This window comes from Coregonus lavaretus, assembly GCF_964263955.1.
Source record: "Coregonus lavaretus genome assembly, contig: SUPER_35_unloc_2, whole genome shotgun sequence".
Taxonomy (NCBI): domain Eukaryota; kingdom Metazoa; phylum Chordata; class Actinopteri; order Salmoniformes; family Salmonidae; genus Coregonus; species Coregonus lavaretus.
In genome coordinates, this window is record NW_028167180.1 from 5,014,489 (window position 1) to 5,039,278 (window position 24,790).

The following is a 24,790-nucleotide window of genomic DNA, read 5'->3' on the forward strand; positions in this document are numbered from 1 at the left end:
GGGAAAGAGGCCACAGTTCTGAAGAAGATATGGCGGTGGATCCACCACAACCAGTTGCACATGTTATACATCAACCAAGTGATCTGGATACACTTATTGTGAAGAAGGTGTATTTTGTAGTATTTATAGCCACAGTTCTTAATTGTACTGCACAAGTGTCCAAGAAGCTGGACAGCATTATATCTGCAGCCGATAAGTTTTTGGGCCTCCAAGACTTAACAGCAGAAGCACTGCAAGGATCCTTATTATCCACATGTACAGTAGGTGGCAGAATGCAGATACAATTGTTGCGAATGCCATTATACCAAAGAAGAAGAGGAAAGTCAATTCGACAACTTTTTTATGTGGCTTCACCCGAGGCTTCTCGACAGCAGGAGAAATGGTAGGTTAATATTTGTATTTTTAAAAAGGTCAGGTGTAAGATTCTTTAGGAGTCTATTCTTATTTATCCCAACAAAACGTGAACATAATAAGTCCCGGTTTTTAACTTCTCTTTCTAATAAATGGCAGGTAAAAATATCAAAAACCCAACTAGACCCACTATGGCGGAGTGCGCACAAGGAAGTCTACGAAAGGTGTTCTCTTTTACACAGCGATCTGACGCTACGATGTAATCTATTAAGCCGATATATTTATCCTAAAATAATACATGCTGATGTTGAAAGAAACAATAGGCAATCGTGCGTATACAGTGTATTTCTTTCAAACTTTGATAGGTGGTCATGTCGATGAGTGCTCTGTAGGCCTAATTGACTTGCAGTACATTTTTACAGTGGTTGTGTCCGAATACTTGCGTTTAATTTTAGGTATGCGAAAATAGTCAGTTTTTTATATTATGTGAAATTTCGAAAATAATGAGTGCTTTAACTACTAGGATTGTATACTCATTTCGGCTTTGGTAGAATTCGCTCCACACTTAAGGAAGATAATCGTCTTTACAGATTCCGTTGTTTGACAGATGGTTATTAGCTGAGGGGATGCAGTGTACTTAGTGCATTCATTTTTACAAAACAGTAGTTTCTAAATAGTATGTATTACGATTAGTACACTATGTAGTTTTAGTAAGTAGTGGGCAATACAGATTTCAGACATGGCCTATGACTTCCCGTCGCAGCTGCACCCAGTCAAACCGGACAACATGGACGGGTAAAAACGCATCCACTTTCGGTTTCAGTTGGGACCATAGAGCTAGATAGAGGACTCACCCTTGTATCTATTCTATTTAGCATCTCTGACAGCGTGGGCAGCGCCGATGAGGCTATCTCCATTTTAAAGGAGTACATTTTCTTCTTCAGCCAGTGATGTTGGAAGTCCCACCCAGTTCACTACATTAATATGATGGCATCCCTCAATGGCGCTGCCCATTCTAACGTGGCCTTTTGGCCGCTAGAGGCCTCTATCATTCTCTATGGTTGGGGCGTTTGGGCTAGAAGGGATACCATTTGTCAGAAATGACCAGGTTTGACTTTTCGTAGCAGGTTGGTTAGGATAAATTATGCAGCAAGTTAGGATAATTAAGGTTAAGGTTAGGAAACGGGTTAGGGTTAACTTAAATGCAAAAGGAAATTATCTTTTGACGTCAAATTCGACATAAACTGTATCAGGTTAGGTCGAATTGGTGTCCAGCCTAGGCCTGGATCATTTCTACAATGCGTTTTCTGTCTCCAGGAAATATCAATTCTTATTTAGTTTAACATGTGGATTCCAAAAGGCTTTAAATTAAGGTCCGGAGTCCTTAAAAACACCAAAATAATGATCTTGAAAGGGAAGTGTATGTATTTTGAACACTTTTCTTCAGTGGATGTTGGTGTTTTTGCCATGTCCCCGGGTGTGATTCATCAAGTTCCACAAGAAATATAAGCTATAAAATATTTGATCTTTCTTCATTATTTTACAGTCCAAGTAAAATTTTCTCATCAATAATGTTTTTTATTAATTATTATTGTATTTAAGATGTTATGTGTGTCCCTGATATCACTTTCCACCCTGTTAGTTTGTAAATCTCCATTTAAGAAAACCACCCTTTCCTACAATGACCCCACATTCAGGAATTGTCATCATTTCTTTGGTGGGAAAACAATGGTCTAAAGCTACATGAAACTGTACCACATTTCAAAATGTTAAAATATGTTTGATAGAGAAGTTAAAATCATGTTCAAGGGTCCAACATTATGCTAGCTCAAACTTGATCACTCACAAAACTATGGCTAATTTAGCCAACAAATGTCCACCCCGTTAGTTTCCACCCTGTTAGGATTATGCACCTAACAAGTTGGAAAATGCACCAAAAAAATTAAGTGCCTGAGTTTGACCAATATATTTTTCTGAAAGTCAGACATGTCATTTTTCTGATAGAATACTACACTCAATTATTATTGTTTTCTCCAATAGTTATGAGGTCCAAAATGCACCACATTTGTAGGAATGACACGGCTAATCCAATTTCCTAAAAGATGGCCGACATGACAAAAGACAACGAAATAACCTAATTACATATTGACTATAATTATTTATATGAAGTGGGCTAAACTTGCACATTTATTTCAACTTTGGCTACCGTTACAAGATGGCCTAGGTTGCCATTACAAGATGGCCTAGGTTGCCATTACAAGATGGCCTAGGTTGCCATTACAAGATGGCCTAGGTTGCCATTACAAGATGGCCTAGGTTGCCATTACAAGATGACCTAGGTTACCATTACAAGATGGCCTAGGTTGCCATTACAAGATGGCCTAGGTTGCCATTACAAGATGGCCTAGGTTGCCATTCCAAGTTGGCCTAGGTTCCCATTACAAGATGGCCTAGGTTGCCATTACAAGATGGCCTAGGTTGCCATTACAAGATGGCCTAGGTTGCCATTACAAGATGGCCTTGGTTCCCATTCCAAGTTGGCCTAGGTTGCCGTTAGAAGTTGGCCTAGGTTGCCATTACAAGATGGCCTTGGTTGCCGTTACAAGATGGCCTAGGTTGCCATTACAAGATGGCCTAGGTTGCCATTACAAGATGGCCTTGGTTGCCGTTACAAGATGGCCTAGGTTGCCATTACAAGATGGCCTAGGTTGCCATTACAAGATGGCCTAGGTTGCCATTACAAGATGGCCTAGGTTGCCATTACAAGATGGCCTAGGTTGCCATTACAAGATGGCCTAGGTTGCCATTACAAGATGGCCTTGGTTCCCATTACAAGATGGCCTAGGTTGCCATTACAAGATGGCCTAGGTTGCCATTACAAGTTGGACTAGGTTGCCGTTACAAGTTGGCCTAGGTTGCCATTACAAGTTGGCCTAGGTTGCCATTACAAGATGGCCTAGGTTGCCGTTACAAGTTGGCCTAGGTTGCCATTACAAGTTGGCCTAGGTTGCCATTACAAGTTGGCCTAGGTTGCCATTACAAGTTGGCCTAGGTTGCCATTACAAGATGGCCTTGGTTGCCGTTACAAGTTGGCCTAGGTTGCCATTACAAGACAGGTAGCTACTGGGTTTCATCTTGTTTCATTACTCAGGGTTGTACAGTACAGTTCTGAGGACGCTGAAAAGTTAGATCAGGTACAGTATCAGCAGAACTATTGTTGCAATGTGTGACGGCACCGTCAGTGTTTTATCCGAACATGTCTTTTTCTTTTAATGCAATGAAATGTGCAATTGTGCTTGTTTCTTTCACCGTGGCAAAACGTTCAGGAGAACTTCAGTGCCCGTATAAGTCGGGACGCTGTGAAGGAATATGTATGAAAATGTATGCACTCACTAACTGTAAGTCGCTCTGGATAAGAGCTTCTGCTAAATGACTAAAATGTAAATGTAAAGTGAATATACAGGTATCTGCCTAAATAAAGTATCTTAATAGGGAGTTGGGCCCCCACCAGCTGCCAGAACAGCTTCAATGCACCTTGACATAGATTCTACAACTGTCTGGAACTCTATTGGAGTTCTTCCACAATAAATTCTAGAATTTGGTGTTTTGTTGATTGTAGACCTCCCGAGTGGCGCAGTGGTCTAAGGCACTGCATCGCAGTGCTAGCTGTGCCACTAGAGATCCTGGTTCGAATCCAGGCTCTGTCGTAGCCGGCCGCGACCGGGAGATCCATGGGGCGGCGCACAATTGGCCCAGCGTCGTCCAGGGTGGGGGAGGGAATGGCCAACTGCATTCATATCCAACTGCATTCCAGGAACAGACCCCCTCGCAGCCATTACAGGGATGTAGCTCAGTTGGTAGAGCATGGCGTTTGCAACACCAGGGTTGTGGGTTCGATTCCCACGGGGGGCCAGTATGAAAACTAAAAAAAATAATGTATGCACTCACTAACTGTAAGTCGCTCTGGATAAGAGCATCTGCTATATAAGTGTTCCACCCTGGCGACAGACACACACCCTTTAAAGCCCCTGTGCGCCGTTGAGACCCCTCTTTCAAAGTCACTGAGATCTCTTCTAGCCATGGTAGCCAAAATAATGGGCACCTGGGCATTTTAATACATGACCCTAAGCATGATGGGATGTTTTAATCACTTAATTAACTCAGGAACCACACCTGTGTGGAAGCACCTGCTTTCTAAATACTTTGTTCCATCATTTACTCAAGTGTTTCCTTTATGTTGGCAGTTACCTGTATGTCAAAAGCAGTTGATGTATCTTGATTTTAAAATATCTGTTGTACATTTACCAAAGTAACAAGTTCTGTGTTTTTAAAGAAATGACTGATTCATATTTTGTTCTCACACTTTAAGAGTTGTGTTGGCGACCATCACACAATGCTGGCCTCATATGATGATGGTAGGTATATGTGGAAACACATAATAAACTGACCCAAACAATATTATTTAATTTAAATCTCAATTTAAGAGGATACATTTAGTAAGATATCAATTGTTGTCCCTTAACTGCTGGGATGAATAATACACATGTTTATGTAATTTTATTGTCAATAAAGTTTGTTTCTCTCTCATTATTCCTTCACCAGTGCTGCCCCCTCCTGGGGACATCCAGGTCCTGTTGCTGACATTAGATTCAGTGTCTCTGAGCTGGAGTTCTCCTCAGGGGCTGACAGGACCACAGACATTCAGAGTGACCTGGGGGTGTGACGGTGAAACAAGCTCAACAAGAGTGAAAGGTGGGCATCATCTTGAAATAAGCAGTCTCCAACCTGGTAAAAAGTACCAGTTCAGTGTGGCTATAGAGGGAGAAGATGGAAGCCAAAGCAAATGTGTCTCAGCATCCCTATCCACAGGTACAGTAGGCTAACTTGTGTTTTTATTCAGACTACATCATTAATTCATTCCTAGAGACATTTTTGGACTCTCTGTCAAAAACAGCACATCCTCTATTCTAAACAAATCTTGATTTTTGTTCCAGTGGTCCCACCCATAGATTTCAAGATAGACCATTTGGAAGAGTCCTCCTTCACTCTCCACTGGTCCAAGGCTGAAGGGATGGAGAAAGTCCCACAGCGCTTCTTCATATCCAACTGTATCCCAGGAACAGACCCCCTCGCAGCCATTACTGACGACTGCCACAAAACCTTCTCAAACCTGCAACCCGGCACCGAGTACACTGTTAGTGTTGCAACTGTGCTGAGCAATGGGGAACAGAGTGAACCTGTCTCTACAACAATCTGCACTAGTAAGAGATCTTCCCCCAATTACAGCTCATCATCTCTTTACTAGAAACTACAGTGATTTTGTTGCATTACAAATAACATTTTTGTTTTGTTGTTAGTGTTCTGTTCTGTTTTTTCTTTGTTTCGTTTTTTCCCCATATCAAAAGCCCTGGATTTTTGTACTTTTCCACCTGTAAGGCTATAAACATTTTATTAAATTTTTTGAAAATGAGGTGAGCTAAAATTTAAGGTAGAACTAGGGCTTGCATGTACAGTAACAAACAGTTACATGACCTTTCAACATCTTCATATCAGAACCATGGACAGTGTCGTGACTTGACTTCAACATTAACCTGAGGACTGTTATTTATCTAATCAACTATGATTAATTGTTACCCGATTAAATTAATAATGTAACAATTAACTCATAGGGATCTGGGGCACCATGAGAGGAGTTCTTTAAAGTCACCATCTCCCAAATTAAACTCTAAAAGGTCTTTACCTATCACATCTATAAACAATCAACGTATTATTTTTTTTATTTTTTTTATTTCACCTTTATTTAACCAGGTAAGCCAGTTGAGAACAGGTTCTCATTTACAACTGCGACCTGGCCAAGATAAAGCAAGTAGTGCAATAAAAACAACACAGAGTTACATATGGGTAAAAAAAAACATAAAGTCAGAAATACAACAGAAAATATATATACAGTGTGTGCAAATGTAGCAAGTTATGGAGGTAAGGCAATAAATAGGCTATAGTGCAGAATAATTACAATAGTATTAACACTGGAATGCTAGATGTGCAAGAGATGATGTGCAAATAGAGATACTGGGGTGCAAAAGAGCAAAATAAATAACAATATAGGGATGAGGTAGTTGGGTGGGCTAATTTCAGATGGGCTGTGTACAGGTGCAGTGATCGGTAAGGTGCTCTGACAACTGATGCTTAAAGTTATTGAGGGAGATAAGAGTCTCCAGCTTCAGAGATTTTTGCAATTCGTTCCAGTCATTGGCAGCAGAGAACTGGAAGGAATGGCGGCCAAAGGCGGTGTTGGCTTTGGGAATGACCAGTGAGATATACCTGCTGGAGCGCAGACTACGGGTGGGTGCTGCTATGGTGACCAATGAGCTAAGATAAGGCGGGGATTTGCCTAGCAGTGATTTATAGATGGCCTGGAGCCAGTGGGTTTGACGACGAACATGTAGTGAGGACCAGCCAACAAGAGAGTACAGGTCACAGTGGTGGGTAGTGTATGGGGCTTTGGAGACAAAACGGATGGCACTGTGATAGACTACATCCAATTTGCTGAGTAGAGTGTTGGAGGCTATTTTGTAAATGACATCGCCGAAGTCAAGGATCGGTAGGATAGTCAGTTTTACGAGGGCATGTTTGGCAGCATGAGTGAAGGAGGCTTTGTTGCGAAATAGGAAGCCGATTCTAGATGTAACTTTGGATTGGAGATTCTTTATGTGAGTCTGGAAGTTGAGTTTACTGTCTAACCAGACACCTAGATATTTGTAGTTGTCCACATACTCTAGGTCAGACCCGTCGAGAGTGGTGATTCTAGTGGGGTGGGCGGGTGCTAGCAGCGTTCGATTGAAAAGCATGCATTTAGTTTTACTAGTGTTTAAGAGCAGTTGAAGGCTACTGAAGGATTGTTGTATGGCATTGAAGCTCGTTTGGAGGTTTGTTAACACAGTGTCCAATGAAGGGCCAGATGTATACAAAATGGTGTCGTCTGCGTAGAGGTGGATCTGAGAGTCACCAGCAGCAAGAGCGACATCATTGATATACACGGAGAAAAGTGATAAACTCCTTTCATCTGCAAAAACCCGAGCCTTACTTATGATTCAGTACTACAGAAATTAGTTTATAAATGTAATGTAAATGTAATTGACTGGAAACTTAATGTGATGAAAACAGGTCCCTAGTGGAATGACAACAACATTGATGCTTGTTAAAGAAGAGAGGGAGAGAATCACTTAACATTGCCACATTCGGAAACTACTCTCCTCTACTGTAACCATATACTTTGCACACGAACCGCCGCCCTCTTTGATATGCCTGGTTCGCCATGTACCTCTCTCGGTGGACAGGGCCGCCTTGGAAAGGTAGTTGGGCCTTTTCGCGGCACGTTTGTAAGGCTTTGATTGTCCAAAAGGGTTCCAACAAGTCTTGTTTTTCTCCTCTGTAGTTGTCTGGTATCCGGTGACTTGTCATGTAGTCCTGAACAGAACTACAGAATTGATTCTCCTTCCATACGCTCTTGAAGTTGCTTCTTTGAAGATAGGCTAGCCAGCCGTATCGATGGTTCCCCAGTGGGGTGATGAGAGTAGCGTAATACGGTGGTTTGAGCAGGGTAGCAGATGGTCCTACTTAAATTCGCTTTCGAAGATGCCTTAATTAGGGCAGCTAATCAGCCGTACTAGTGACTGTCCGGGAGGTGAGTATATTTTCTTCACCTCGTGTTGAGATTCAAAGTTCCAACCATTTGAAACATGTAGTGGCTGCTTCACATTTTTCTGGTCTAGTATGTTCATTTATTTTCCCACCATTTATACACTCTGCTCGAAAGGGGCCGTTCCGTCAGGCTGACACGCTCTCTGACCTCACTTCGGGCGGTGACTAGTAACTGCGAAGTTGTGAAAAACATTTATCTCTCAGAGCTTCTCAAATCACATCCCTCTCTTAACACAAATACTTTCATCATTTTTCATATTACATGCACAACGCATATGATGGACACTTCGTAAATGTAGTGGGTATACTTTCCAAGTTACAGTATTTCCTTTAAAATAACAAACAGAATGACCTTAGTGTCCATCATATGGATCGCCTCTGACCATTCCCCACGTTCTACGTTCTAAATATTGTTCCAGTATTCACTTTTGAAAGTGTTAAAGTTTCAGCTGGAAAAAGTCTGTTGAAACAGACATTCCTTTGGTGAATTTTGAGAGGGAGAGCCTGAATGTTCTCCTTTGATTTACTACAGGGCGTGAGCTGTTAACCCCTCCTAGTTCTTTCCTTCCCCCTCTACTGGTGATTGGTCTGATTGAAGTTATTCATTTCAAACCTGATCTGACCTATTTGTATTCTCATGGACAGTCATTACAACAACCACATCATATTTAGCTTACGTTGATTGGACAAAATCGTTTTTTGGTATCTTTTAGTTGTCACTGTATTCAACTAAGCAGAGGTGATTTGATGTTGAAGTTGAAATGGTGCTGGAATAGTGGATGCAGCTCCTGTTTTCTTTGCAACTTGCGGTAACTCTCCATGGTTCTAAATCAATAGTTGTTTAGCGGTCCTAAAATGTTAAACATTAACTTGCTTGACCACGCTGTAGGTCATGTCTGTTACTGTACATGCAATATGCTTTGTGGACTTCACTGGACAGAGGTTGCTCTTTGGGGGGGGGGTTCTCCTGTGATTTTACACACCACAGCTACATATTATACTCAACAAAAATTAAATGCAACAATTTAAACAATTTTACTGAGTTAAAGTTCTTACAAGAAAATCTGTAAATTGAAATAAATTCATTAGGCCCTAATCTATGGATTAGGCCCACCCACTGGGGAGCCAGGCCCAGCCAATCAGAATGAGTTTTTCCCCACAAAGGGCTTTATTACAGACCGGGTGGCTGGTCTCAGACGATCCCGCAGGTGAAGAAGCCGGATGTGGAGGTCCTGCGCTGGCGTGGTTGTGAGGCCAGTTGGAAGTACTGCCAAATTCTCTGAAACAATGTTGGAGACGGCTTATGGTAGAAATATGAACATTCAATTCTCAGGCAACATCTCCGGTGGACAGTCCTGCAGTCAGCATGCCAATTGCACAATCCCTCAATACTTGAGACATCTGTGGCATTGTGTTGTGACAAAACTGCACATTTTATAGTGCCCTTTTATTGTTTCCAGCACCTGTGTAATGATCATGCTGTTTAATCAGCTTCTTGACATGCCACACCTGTCAGGTGGATGGATTATCTTGGCAAAGGAGAAATGCTCACTAACAGGGATGTAAACAAATTTGAGAGAAATAAGCTGTTTGTGCGTATGGAACATTTCTGGGATCTTTTATTTCAGCTCCTGAAACATGGACCAACACTTTACATTTTACGTTTATATTTTTGTTCAGTATAGTAAAGACAAGATTAAATTGAGACTAGTCTGATGGGTAAAAATGTGATTACTTGATGAGAGAACAGTGTGTGCAGCCTGAAGCTTTTTTTGCTTGCACTCTGTCCCTATAGTCCCATCATGCAGCCCATATGTTTTAGTTTGTAAGACATTCTAAGGTTTCTGTAATTCACAACTAAAGTTGCCAAATAACTTTAAATCTAGCATATAGGATCTGTTTCAAATGATCACTTTTACACTCAGCATAGCCACTTCATATGCGCATGGGCTCTGGATTGGGAGAAATATCCTTTCTATTTTATTCACATAAATTCAATTATATTCTTCTTACTATAACATAATTGCACGGGACTTGAGCATATCTTGTCTGCTAAATGAACAAGCCTACAACCTATGGCATGGTGCATAGCCAGATAATATACAGTAGGCCAACTCTTCTGTTCTTCCGAAATACATTTTCTTCATATCATGTTTCTTTAGTCCTGCCTAAAATAAATCATTGATTTATTGTGGTGGTGTATATTAAATCATTTAGACTTCTTAAAATTGTTGATGTTTCAAAGGCACACATCATAGCCCAGGTGTTTATTTGCATTAATCACTGGACACAACAGGCGATTTTTAGAGACATGCTTCTATTTCCTTAATGCACACAGCTTTTGCTCATTTGCATAGTCAATTTTTGAATTCCACAGGGATGCTGGCCAATGTTGACTCCAATGCTTCCCACAGTTGTGTCAAGTTGGCTGGATGTCCTTTGGGTGGTGGACCATTCTTGATACATACGTGAAACTGTTGAGTGTGAAAAAAACAGCACCGTCGCAGTTCTTGACCCAAACTTATGCTCCTGGCACACACCATACTCCGTTCAAAGGCACTTAAATATTTTGTCTTGTCCATTCACCCTCTGAATGGCACATGTATAAAATCCATGTCTCAATTGTCTCAAGGCTTAAAAATCTTTCTTTAACCTGTCTCCTCCCCTTCATCTACACTGATTGAAGAGGATTTAACAAGTGACATCAATAAGGGAGCATAGCTTTCAACTGGATTCACCTGGTCAGTCTTTCATGGAAAGTGCAGATATCCTTAATGTTTTGTAAACTCAGTGTATATCTGGAGTTAAACTGTAGCCCTGACAATAATGTATTTATTTCCCCTTAGTACTTCCTGCTCCAGAGCAGCTGAATGTTGACTCAGTGGACACCACATCAGCTGCTGTTAGCTGGAGCCAGCCACCAGGATTGGACCAAACCCAACATCATTACCAGATCTCCTACCGCTGTCCAGGGACAGAACCCCACATCACTACCACATCTTCACACAGCATCACTCTCTCTGACCTGCAATGTGGGACTCAGTACTCTGTCACTGTCTGCACTGTGCTGGAAAATGGAAAGAAAAGTCAACTGGTGTCAACAACCCTCACCAAAGGTAACGAAGTACCCAACTAAAGTATTATATCTAGTGTCAAAGTTAATTAAACTTTAACTAGTTATCAAAATAACTATGATCTAATCATAATGGATGTGTCAGCATGGGATGTAAAGGTACAGTATCTTCCCTGATGAGAAATATATGATGGTGAATTCCCTGGATCTCATGGTGCAGTTTGGTGCTGAAATCATTAATGCTTCCCATTAGTGAGAGTCAATATATCAAGTAGTTGCTCTGCCTCTGCTTGCTTTAACTTGATCAGTACTACAGTGTGAAACACTTGTTATTGTGGAGAGGATTTTTAATCACATTTTAATTTCTATTTATATATTTTTTGGAGTGGCGGCAACAATTTAGCAGCACAGCACCATTGCTAAATGAATACAGCAGAATCCCTTTATTTTTGTTATTTTACGAATTCATCTTTTGTTGTGTGACTTCTGTTTTTAGCTTATTTCTTCCCAAACCTAAAATAATTGCAAGGCTGGCTTTTCTACTTTGACTACTATTTTACTTTTCTTAGTGCAGTTTATTTCTGGAGTTAAACTGTAACACTGACAATAATGTGTTTTCACTTAGTACTTCCTGCTCCTGACCAGCTGACTGTTGACTCAGTGGACACCACATCAGCTGCTGTTAGCTGGAGCCAGCCACCAGGACTGGACCAAACCGAACATCATTACCAGATCTCCTACCACTGTCCAGGGACAGAACCACACATCACTACCACATCTTCACACAGCATCACTCTCTCTGACCTGAAACCTGGTACTGAATACTCTGTCACTGTCTGCACTGTGTTGGAAAATGGAAAGCAAAGTCAGCTGGTGTCAACAACCCTCACCACAGGTAAGGAAGTACCCTACTAAAGTATTATGTCTGGTGTCAAAGTTTATTTAGTTTTATCTAGTTATCAAAATGACTGAACTAATCATAATGGATTTGTCAGCATGGGATGTAAAGGTACAGTATATTTTCTACTTTGACTAATATTCTACTTTTCCTCCTGTTAAAGATGATAGAAATCCTCATCATTTGAGCGTAATTATTTCTCTATAGCCTTTACTTTCTCACTCTGAACGCGAATGGGTGTGACTTCTTGACAACGATCACAATGGCTCCAATGCACAGCGCCCCTGGAGCAATTAGGATTAAATGCCTTGCTCAAGGGCAGAGCAACATATTTTTCACCTTGTCTGCTCCGGCATTCGAACCAGCAACCTTTCGGTTACAGGCCCAACACTGTAACCTCAAGGCTACCTGCCTCTACCTTACCCCTACCTAGTGTCCTCTGTTAATATTGAGGCTACCTGCCTCTACCTTACCCCTACCTACAGTGTCCTCCGTTAATATTGAGGCTACCTGCCTCTACCTTACCCCTACCTACAGTGTCCTCCGTTAATATTGAGTCTACCTGCCTCTACCTTACCCCTATCTACAGTGTCCTCCGTTAATATTGAGACTACCTGCCTCTACCTTACCCCTATCTACAGTGTCCTCCGTTAATATTGAGACTACCTGCCTCTACCTTACCCCTACCTACAGTGTCCTCTGTTAATATTGAGGCTACCTGCCTCTACCTTACCCCTACCTACAGTGTCCTCTGTTAATATTGAGGCTAACTGCCTCTACCTTACCCCTATCTACAGTGTCCTCCGTTAATATTGAGGCTACCTGCCTCTACCTTACCCCTACCTACAGTGTCCTCCGTTAATATTGAGGCTACCTGCCTCTACCTTACCCATATCTACAGTGTCCTCTGTTAATATTGAGACTACCTGCCTCTACCTTACCCTTACCTAGTGTCTTTCGTTAATATTGAGACTACCTACCTCTACCTTACCCCTACCTACAGTGTCCTCCGTTAATATTGAGGCTACCTGCCTCTACCTTACCCCTACCTACGGTGTCCTCTGTTAATATTGAGGCTACCTGCCTCTACCTTACCTCTACCTAGTGTCCTCCGTTAATATTGAGACTACCTGCCTCTACCTTACCCCTATCTACAGTGTCCTCCGTTAATATTGAGACTACCTGCCTCTACCTTACCCCTACCTAGTGTCTTCCGTTAATATTGAGACTACCTGCCTCTACCTTACCCCTATCTACAGTGTCCTCTGTTAATATTGAGGCTACCTGCCTCTACCTTACCCCTATCTACAGTGTCCTCCGTTAATATTGAGACTACCTGCCTCTACCTTACCCCTACCTAGTGTCTTCCGTTAATATTGAGACTACCTGCCTCTACCTTACCCCTACCTACAGTGTCCTCCGTTAATATTGAGGCTACCTGCCTCTACCTTACCCCTATCTACAGTGTCCTCCGTTAATATTGAGGCTACCTGTCTCTACCTTACCCCTACCTACAGTGTCCTCTGTTAATATTGAGACTACCTGCCTCTACCTTACCCCTACCTACAGTGTCCTCCGTTAATATTGAGACTACCTGCCTCTACCTTACCCCTACCTACAGTGTCCTCCGTTAATATTGAGACTACCTGCCTCTACCTTACCCCTACCTACAGTGTCCTCCGTTAATATTGAGACTACCTGCGTCTACCTTACCCCTACCTACAGTGTCCTCTGTTAATATTGAGGCTACCTGCCTCTACCTTACCCCTATCTACAGTGTCCTCCGTTAATATTGAGGCTACCTTCCTCTACCTTACCTCTACCTACAGTGTCCTCCGTTAATATTGAGACTACCTGCCTCTACCTTTCCCCTACCTAGTGTCCTCCGTTAATATTGAGGCTACCTGTCTCTACCTTACCCCTATCTACAGTGTCCTCCATTAATATTGAGACTACCTGCCTCTACCTTTCACCTACCTACAGTGTCCTCCGTTAATATTGAGACTACCTGCCCCTACCTTACCCCTACCTACAGTGTCCTCCGTTAATATTGAGGCTACCTGCCTCTACCTTACCCCTACCTACAGTGTCCTCCGTTAATATTGAGGCTACCTGCCTCTACCTTACCCCTACCTACAGTGTCCTCCGTTAATATTGAGGCTACCTGCCTCTACCTTACCCCTATCTACAGTGTCCTCCGTTAACATTGAGTCTACCTGCCTCTACCTTACCCCTACCTACAGTGTCCTCCGTTAATATTGAGGCTACCTGTCTTTACCTTACCCCTACCTAGTGTCCTCCGTTAATATTGAGGCTACCTGTCTCTACCTTACCCCTACCTAGTGTCCTCAACAGTGCAGCATTTCTTCTTATGGCTCTATACTCCAAAAGTTTGGATTTGAAATCATGACTATGAGGTTAAAGTGCAGACCGTCAGCTTTAATTTGATGGTATTTTCATCCATATCAGGTGAACCATTTAGAAATAACATCATGTGTAATACAGTAGTTAAAAGTTTAGTATTCTCAGAATATCAGGCGCGGGCTGATAAATGTACGTTTTCACATTGCATTTTCTTTTAGGGGGCAAGAGAATTAACGAGGATACTTTGAGCGCTTTAATCATAATTTTTACATTGCAAACATTAACTATCATTTTTCATGCTACGAAAGGTAGTGGATCCGGCCAAATAGGTTCTGTAACGCATCAGTCCAAACTGGAGAGGTGCCGGATCCTGTTCCCGAAGGATCCAGCTCAAATAAAGCACTGATGATACAAGTAAAACACATTAACACATTACCAAAGATCTTACTTTAATAATTTGTGATTCAGTACATTTCCAGTGGTGGAAGAGACCCTCCAGAGTTGCTGCAGTGTGTGTTCTACTGGCTGTGATCATAGGCCTGTGGGATTCCTGTAAGTTTTTTATATATTTTTTTTACTAAAACATTTGTAGTCAATGTTGTGACAGTTACACATTTTGATTGACTTTTCCCTTTTACAGATGCCACTTTAGAGCGAGACCAGCTACAGAATAGTCTAAATACCAGGACCACCGAGAGAGACCAGCTACAGAATAGTCTGAACACTAGAACTATGGAGCGTGACCAGCTACAAAAGGAGATAGAAAGGCTGAACTGGAAGATCAAAGGTAAGGACAGCCCTGTTTTAAATACAGAGAAATAAACACATACAGTTGAAGTCGGAAGTTTACATACACCTTAGACAAATACATTTAAACTCAGTTTTTCACGATTCCTGACATTTAATCCTAGTAAAAATTCCCTGTCTTAGGTCAGTTAGGATCACCATTTTATTTTAAGAAATAATAATAGTAGAGTGATTTATTTCAGCTTTTATTTCTTTCATCACATTCCCAGTGGGTCAGAAGTTTACATACACTCAATTAGTATTTGGTAGCATTGCCTTTAAATTGTATAACTTGGGTCAAACGTTTCGGGTAGCCTTTCACAAGCTTCCCACAATAAGTTGGCTGAATGTTTGCCCATTCCTCCTGACAGAGCTGGTGTAACTGAGTCAGGTTTCTAGGCCTCCTTGCTCGCACACGCTTTTTCAGTTCTGCCCACATATTTTCTATAGGATTGAGGTCAGGGTTTTGTGATGGCCACTCCAATACCTTGACTTTGTTGTCCTTAAGCCATTTTGCCACAACTTTGGAAGTATGCATGGGATTATTGTCCATTTGGAAGACCCATTTGCGACCAAGCTTTAACTTCCTGACTGATGTCTTGAGATGCTGCTATATCCACATAATGTTCCTTCCTCATGATGCCATCTATTTTGTGATGTGCACCAGTCCCTCCTGCAGCAAAGCACCGCCACAGCATGATGCTGCCACTCCTGTGCTTCACGGTTAGGATGGTGTTCTTCGACTTGCAAGCGACCCCCTTTTCCTGCAAAAATAACGATGGTCATTATGGCCAAACAGTTCTATTTTTGTTTCATCAGACCAGAGGACATTTCTCCAAAAAGTACGATCTTTGTCCCCATGTGCAGTTGCAAACCGTTGTCTGGCTTTTTTATGGCGGTTTTCGAGCAGTGGCTTCTTCCTTGCTGAGCGGCCTTTCAGGTTATGTCGATATAGGACTCGTTTTACTGTGGATATAGATACTTTTGTACCTGTTAACTCCAGCATCTTCACAAGGTCCTTTGCTGTTGTTCTGGGATTGATTTGCACTTTTCGCTTGAAAGTACATTAATCTCTAGGAGACAGAACGCGTCTCCTTCCTGAGTGGTATGACGGCTGCGTGGTCCCATGGTATTTATACTTGCGTACTATTGTTTGTACAGATGAACATGGTACCTTCAGGCGTTTGGAAATTGCTCCCAAGGATGAACCAGACTTGTGGAGGTCTACAAAAAAATGTCTGAGGTCTTGGCTGATTTCTTTTGATTTTCCCATGATGTCAAGCAAAGAGGCACTGAGTTTGAAGGTAGGCCTTGAAATACATCCACAGGTACACCTCCAATTGACTCAAATGATGTCAATTAGCCTATCAGAAGCTTCTAATCATTTTCTGGAAATTTCCAAGCTGTTTAAAGGCACAGTCAACTTAGTGTATGTAAACTTCTGACCCACTGGAATTGTGATACTGTGAATTGTAAGTTAAATAATCCGTCTATAAACAGTTGTTGAAAAAATTACTTGTATCATGCACAAAGTAGATGTCCTAACCGACTTGCCAAAACTATAGTTAGTTAACAAGAAATTTGTGGAGTGGTTGAAGAACGAGTTTTAATGACTCCAACCTAAGTGTATGTGAACTTCCGATTTCAACTGTACATTGCCTTCGGAAAGTATTCAGACCCCTTTTTCCACATTTTGTTACGTTACAGCCTTATTCTAAAATGGATTAAATAAAGAAAAAATCATCAGCAATCTACACACAATACCCCTTGACAAAGCAAAAACAGGTTTTTAGATTTTTTTTTTTCAATTTATAAAAAATAAAAAAACAGAAATACCATATTTACATAAGAATTCAGCCCCTTTGCTATGAGACTCGAAATGTATCCTTGAAATGTTTCCACAACTTGGTTGGAGTCCACCTGTGGTAAATTATACTCATTGGACATGATTTGGAAAGGCACACACCTGTCTATATAAGGTCCCACAGTTGACAGTACATGTCAGATCAAAAACCAAGCCATGAGGTCGAAGAAATTGTCTGCAGAGCCCTGAGACAGGATTGTGTCGATGCACAGATCTGGGGAAGGGTATCAAAAAATGTCTGCAGCTTTAAAGGTCTCCAAGAACACAGTGGCCTCCATCATTCTTAAATAGAAGATGTTTGGAACCACCAAGACTCTTCCTAAATCTGGCCACCCGGCCAAACTGAGCAATCGGGAGAGAAGGGCCTTGGTCAGGGAAGTGACCAAGAACCTGATGGTCACTCTGACAGAGCTCTATAGGTCCTCTGTGGAGATGGGAGAACCTTCCAGAAGGACAACCATCTCTGAGGCACTCCACCAATCAGGCCTTTATAGTAGACGGAAGCCATTCCTCAGTAAAATGCACATGAAGACAAGATTACCTGGTCTGATGAAACCAAGATTGAGCTCTTTGGCCTGAATGCCAAGTGTCACATCTGGAGGAAACCTGGCACCATCCCTACGGTGAAGCATGGTGGTGGCAGCATCATGCTGTGGGGTTGTTTTTCAGCGGCAGGGACTGGGAGACTAGTCGGGATCTGGAACGAACTGGAACGAATTGCAAAAATCTCTGAAGCTGGAGACTCTTATCTCCCTCAATAACTTTAAGCATCAGTTGTCAGAGCACCTTACCGATCACTGCACCTGTACACAGCCCATCTGAAATTAGCCCACCCAACTACCTCATCCCTATATTGTTATTCATTTTGCTCTTTTGCACCCCAGTATCTCTATTTAAACATCATCTCTTGCACATCTAGCATTCCAGTGTTAATACTATTGTAATTATTCTGCACTATAGCCTATTTATTGCCTTACCTCCATAACTTGCTACATTTGCACACACTGTATATATATTTTCTGTTGTATTTCTGACTTTATGTTTTTTACCCCATATGTAACTCTGTGTTGTTTTCTATTGCACTACTTTGCTTTATCTTGGCCAGGTCGCAGTTGTAAATGAGAACCTGTTCTCAACTGGCTTACCTGGTTAAATAAAGGTGAAATAAAAAAAATATTAAAAAAAATCAAGGCAAAGATGAACAGAGTAAAGTGCTTATATCCTTGATGAAAACCTGCTCCAGAGTGCTCACAACCTCAGACTGGGGCAAGGTTCACCTTGCAACAAGACGACGACCCTAGGCACACAGCCAAGACAATGCAGGAGTGGCTTCGGGACAAGTCTCTGAATGTCCTTGAGTGGCCCAGCCAGAGCCCGGACTTGAACTCGATCGAACCTCTCTGGAGAGACCTGAAAATAGATGTGCAGCGACACTCCCCATCCAACTTGACAGAGCTTGAGAGGATCTGCAGAGAAGAATGGGAGAAACTACCCAAATACATGTGTGCCAAGCTTGTAGCATCATACCCAAGAAGACTCGAGGCTGTAATCGCTGCCAACGGTACTTCAACAAAATACTGAGTAAAGGGTGTGAATACTTACGTAAATGTGATATTTCTGTTTTTTATTTTAAATAAATTAGCAAAAATGTCTAAAATTTTTTTTTTTCCTTCCCTTTTGTCATTTATGGGGTATTGTGTGTAGATTGATGAGGTAAAAAAAAACAATTTAACACATTTTAGAATAAGGCTGTAACGTAACAAAATGTGGAGAAAGTGCGAAGGTATATGCACAACTACACAGACACAAGACATACAGTGCTGCTTGAAAGTATGTGAACCCCTTGTGCAATTACAGATTTTTTCTGTTTTTACCATGAAATCTTCATTTAATCAGAACCAGTCTTTTTTCATCTGACATAACAGGTTTATATTTCCCAATACCATATGTTGGTGTAGAGGAAATCATGCCTGTAGTAGAAAAACACAATTTAAAAGGAATTAGTGCAGGTGCAAAAATAAGTGAACCCCAAGTTGCATTGATTAAATCAAGTAGGTAAGTAGAATCAGGTGGGTAAATAATTAGCAACCAAATGAACCAATCAAAGGAGAGATCATTAGGAAAGAGTTTGGGCGGGTTTCTGATAAATAGAAACCTGGTCAGTTTGGTGTTACTCATCCAGGTGAATGCAAAGCACTCCATGCCGAGAGGAAAGGAGATCTGAGGACATCAGGACGAGGGTAGTGAGAGCACATTAGTCTGGGGAAGGCTATAAAATCATCTCAAAAAGATTTGAGCTCCATCAGTCCACTGAGGCAATCATTTACAAATGGAGAGCATTTAACATGACAGCAACTCTGCCTAGGAGTGGATGGACTTATCCCCAAGGTCCACAAGAACAATCATAAATCAGGTAAAAGCCAACCCAAACATCTTAGAGATTTGCATACCTCCCTTGCTGCTTCTCAGATAACTGTGCATGCTTCAACAATAAGATTACTGAATCGAAATGCCATTCATGGGAGGGTTTCTAGGAAGAAGCCTCTGCTGTCAACAAAGAACCAAACTGCCCATCTTAACTTTGCCATGGACAACTTGGACAAACCTGAAGGTTTCTGGAAGTCCATTCTCTGGACCGACAAGTCCAGAATTGACCTTTTTGGTCACAATCAACACCGCGATGTTTGGTGAAAACCCAACACCTCCTGCCACTAAAATAACCTTAACCCAACGGTCAAGCATGGTGGTGGGAATGTCATGATATGGGGCTGCTTTTCCTCCTCTGGACCTGGACGACTCCACATCATTAAGGGAACCATGAATTCTGAGGTATACCAGGAGATTCTTGAACAGAAGGTCAGGCCATCACTCAAGGATCTAAAGCTGGGCCTAAAATTGATCTTCCAACAAGACAACGACCCAGAGCATAAAAGCAAATCTACCAAACAATGGCTCAAGAGAAAGAAGATTTGTGTTTTGGATTGGTTCACCCCTCAAACCTCATTCAATTGGCTGAGTTCTGTAAGGAGGACTGCGCAAAAATCCCTCATGAGATGTCAGAGATTAATTACTGGCTATAGGAGACATTTAGTACAAGTTATCACTGCTAAAGGAGGTGCCACAAGCTATTGACTGAAGGAGTTCACATATTTTTGCACACAATAAATCTGAGTTTCTGTTACAGTGAGGGAAAAAAGTATTTGATCCCCTGCTGATTTTGTACGTTTGCCCACTGACAAAGACATGGTCAGTCTATAATTTTAATGGTAGGTTTATTTGAACAGTGAGAGACAGAATAACAACAACAAAATCCAGAAAAACGCATGTCAAAAATGTTATAAATTGATTTGCGTTTTAATGAGGGAAATAAGTATTTGACCCCTCTGCAAAACATGACTTAGTACTTGGTGGCAAAACCCTTGTTGGCAATCACAGAGATCAGACGTTTCTTGTAGTTGGCCACCAGGTTTGCACACATCTCAGAAGGGATTTTGTCCCACTCCTCTTTGCAGATCTTCTCCAAGTCATTAAGGTCTCGAGGCTGTCGTTTGGCAACTCGAACCTTAAGCTCCCTCCACAGATTTTCTATGATATTAAGGTCTGGAGACTGGCTAGGCCACTCCAGGACCTTAATGTGCTTCTTCTTGAGCCACTCATTTGTTGCCTTGGCCGTGTGTTTTGGGTCATTGTCATGCTGGAATACCCATCCACTACCCATTTTCAATGCCCTGGCTGAGGGAAGGACGGTACATGGCCCAGTCCATCGTCCCTTTGATGCGGTGAAGTTGTCTTGTCCCCTTAGCAGAAAAACACCCCCAAAGCATAATGTTTCCACCTCCATGTTTGACTGTGGGGATGGTGTTCTTGGTGTCATAGGCAGCATTCCTCCTCCTCCAAACATGCCGAGTTGAGTTGATGCCAAAGAGCTCCATTTTGGTCTCATCTGAACACAACACTTTCACCCAGTTCTCCTCTGAATCATTCAGATGTTCATTGGCAAACTTCAGACGGGCCTGTATATGTGCTTTCTTGAGCAGGGGGACCTTGCGGGCGCTGCAGGATTTCAGTCCTTCACGGCGTAGTGTGTTACCAATTGTTTTCTTGGTGATAATGGTCCCAGCTGCCTTGAGATTATTGACAAGATCCTCCCGTGTAGTGCTGGGCTGATTCCTCACCGTTCTCATGATCATTGCAACTCCACGAGGTGTGATCTTTCATGGAGCCCCAGACCAAGGGAGAACGTTATTTTGTGTTTCTTCCATTTGCGAATAATCGCACCAACTGTTGCCACCTTCTCACCAAGCTGCTTGGCGATGGTTTTGTAGCCCATTCCAGCCTTGTGTAGGTCTACAATCTTGTCCCTGACATCCTTGGAGAGCTCTTTGGTCTTGGCCATGGTGGAGAGTTTGGAATCTGATTGATTGATTGCTTCTGTGGACAGGTGTCTTTTATACAGATAACAAGCTGAGATTAGGAGCACTCCCTTAAGAGTGTGCTCCTAATCTCAGCTCATTACCTGTATAAAAGACACCTGGGAGCCAGAAATCATTCTGATTGAAAGGGGGTCAAATACTTATTTCCCTAATTAAAATGCAAATCAATTTATTACATTTTTGACATGCGTTTTTCTGGATTTTTTTGTTGTTATTCTGTCTCTCACTGTTCAAATAAACCTACCATTAAAATTATAGACTGATCATTTCTTTGTCAGTGGGCAAACATACAAAATCAGCAGGGGATCAAATACTTTTTTCCCTGACTGTAAATAAACCACTTTTGTTAAAAAATAAATTTAAAAAAACTGTCATTTGCTTGGAATGTCTTTATTTCTGATTTGGGCTTTAGATAAGGATTTATGTTTATTTTTAGCAAAAAATAGCCAGCCCCGTAGGGTTCACATACTTTCAAGCAGCACTGTATATGTCTTAAGAAAAACTATGACAATTAACATACACAAAATAAAATTTTGGGGGGCATCTGAAGTGTAATGTAACTAATTGACCTCGTTTTATGATAAGTAATTCTAGAAGAGATTAGAGGTCAGATACATTGGAAGTTTTTACTTGTACATCAAGCTGCCTCAGGCTACAGAAACAGGAGCAGGAGCCTAGATCCTATGAGCTGTTCCGGACTCTCTCAAGCCAAGGCTCGTGCAAAGCTACTCACTTATTGAATGTGTGATTTAAATAGTAGTTGCAAAAGTTACATTTAATGTGAAAATGTCACACATACACTGAAGAAAAAATATATAAACGCAACATGTAAAGTGTTGGTCCCATGTTTCATGAGCTGAAATAAAAGATCCCAGAAATGTCCTGTATGTACAAATTTGTTTACATCACTATTAGTGAGCATTTCTCTTTTGCCAAGATAACCCATCCACCTGACAGGTGTGGCATATCAAGATGCTGATTAAACAGCATGATAATTACACAGGTGCATCTTGTGTTGGGGACAATAAAAGGCCACTCTATAATGTGCAGTTTTGTCCACTACACAATGCCATAAATGTCACATTACATTTACGTAATTTAGCAGACGCTCTTATCCAGAGCGACTTACAAATTGCTGCATTCACCTTATAGCCAGTGGGATAACCACTTTACAATATATACAGTGGGGGAAAAAATTATTTAGTCAGCCACCAATTGTGCAAGTTCTCCCACTTAAAAAGATGAGAGAGGCCTGTAATTTTCATCATAGGTACACGTCAACTATGACAGACAAATTGAGAAAAAAAATCCAGAAAATCACATTGTAGGTTTTTTAATGAATTTATTTGCAAATTATGGTGGAAAATAAGTATTTGGTCACCTACAAACAAGCAAGATTTCTGGCTCTCACAGACCTGTAACTTCTTCTTTAAGAGGATTCTCTGTCCTCCACTCGTTACCTGTATTAATGGCACCTGTTTGAACTTGTTATCAGTATAAAAGACACCTGTCCACAACCTCAAACAGTCAAACTCCAAACTCCACTATGGCCAAGACCAAAGAGCTGTCAAAGGACACCAGAAACAAAATTGTAGACCTGCACCAGGCTGGGAAGACTGAATCTGCAATAGGTAAGCAGCTTGGTTTGAAGAAATCAACTGTGGGAGCAATTATTAGGAAATGGAAGACATACAAGACCACTGATAATCTCCCTCGATCTGGGGCTCCACGCAAGATCTCACCCTGTGGGGTCAAAATGATCACAAGAACGGTGAGCAAAAATCCCAGAACCACACGGGAGGACCTAGTGAATGACCTGCAGAGAGCTGGGACCAAAGTAACAAAGCCTACCATCAGTAACACACTACGCCGCCAGGGACTCAAATCCTGCAGTGCCAGACGTGTCCCCCTGCTTAAGCCAGTACATGTCCAGGCCCGTCTGAAGTTTGCTAGAGTGCATTTGGATGATCCAGAAGAGGATTGGGAGAATGTCATATGGTCAGATGAAACCAAAATATAACTTTTTGGTAAAAACTCAACTCGTCGTGTTTGGAGGACAAAGAATGCTGAGTTGCATCCAAAGAACACCATACCTACTGTGAAGTATGGGGGTGGAAACATCATGCTTTGGGGCTGTTTTTCTGCAAAGGGACCAGGACGACTGATCCGTGTAAAGGAAAGAATGAATGGGGCCATGTATCGTGAGATTTTGAGTGAAAACCTCCTTCCATCAGCAAGGGCATTGAAGATGAAACGTGGCTGGGTCTTTCAGCATGACAATGATGCCAAACACACCGCCCGGGCAACGAAGGGGTGGCTTCGTAAGAAGCATTTCAAGGTCCTGGAGTGGCCTAGCCAGTCTCCAGATCTCAACCCCATAGAAAATCTTTGGAGGGAGTTGAAAGTCTGTGTTGCCCAGCGACAGCCCCAAAACATCACTGCTCTAGAGGAGATCTGCATGGAGGAATGGGCCAAAATACCAGCAACAGTGTGTGAAAACCTTGTGAAGACTTACAGAAAATGTTTGACCTGTGTCATTGCCAACAAAGGGTATATAACAAAGTATTGAGAAACTTTTGTTATTGACCAAATACTTATTTTCCACCATAATTTGCAAATAAATTCATAAAAAATCCTACAATGTGATTTTTCTGGAATTTTTTTTCTCATTTTGTCTGTCATAGTTGACCTGTACCTATGATGGAAAATTACAGGCCTCTCTCATCTTTTTAAGTGGGAGAACTTGCACAATTGGTGGCTGACTAAATACTTTTTTCCCCCACTGTATATATTTTTTTTTTCTATTTTGGGGGTGGGGTAAGGGGGGTTAGAAGGATTACTTTATCCTATCCCATGTATTCCTTGAAGAGGTGGGGTTTCAAGTGTCTGCGGAAGGTGGTGAGTGACTCCGCTGTCCTGGCGTCGTGAGGGAGCTTGTTCCACCATTGGGGTGCCAGAGCAGCGAACACTTTTGACTGGGCTGAGCGGGAACTGTGCTTCCGCAGAGGTAGTGGGGCCAGCAGGCCAGAGGTGGATGAACGCAATGCCCTCGTTTGGGTGTAGGGACTGATCAGAGCCTGAAGGTACGGAGGTGCCGTTCCCCTCACGGCTCCATAGGCAAGCACCATGGTCTTGTAACAGATGCGAGCTTCAACTGGAAGCCAGTGGAGTGTGCGGAGGAGCGGGGTGACGTGAGAGAACTTGGGAAGGTTGAACACCAGACGGGCTGCGGCATTCTGGATGAGTTGTAGGGGTTTAATGGCACAGGCAGGGAGCCCAGCCAACAGTGATTTGCAGTAACCCAGACTGGAGATGACAAG

General features: G+C 42.0%; 1 protein-coding gene across 1 annotated transcript in view; it reads left to right on the forward strand.

The window, feature by feature from the left end:
- The first annotated feature begins 323 nt into the window (after positions 1-323).
- LOC311110120 (uncharacterized protein) overlaps positions 324-24,790 on the forward strand; it is a 30,037-nt gene continuing 5,570 nt past the window's right edge. The window contains exons 1-8 of the mRNA XM_084188689.1: positions 324-382; positions 4,721-4,766; positions 4,954-5,220; positions 5,346-5,612; positions 10,899-11,168; positions 11,751-12,020; positions 14,856-14,939; positions 15,028-15,174. Of these exons, the coding sequence (XP_084044815.1) occupies positions 380-382; positions 4,721-4,766; positions 4,954-5,220; positions 5,346-5,612; positions 10,899-11,168; positions 11,751-12,020; positions 14,856-14,939; positions 15,028-15,174 (1,354 nt within the window). The 5' untranslated portion in view covers positions 324-379. The remainder of the gene's footprint in view (positions 383-4,720; positions 4,767-4,953; positions 5,221-5,345; positions 5,613-10,898; positions 11,169-11,750; positions 12,021-14,855; positions 14,940-15,027; positions 15,175-24,790) is intronic.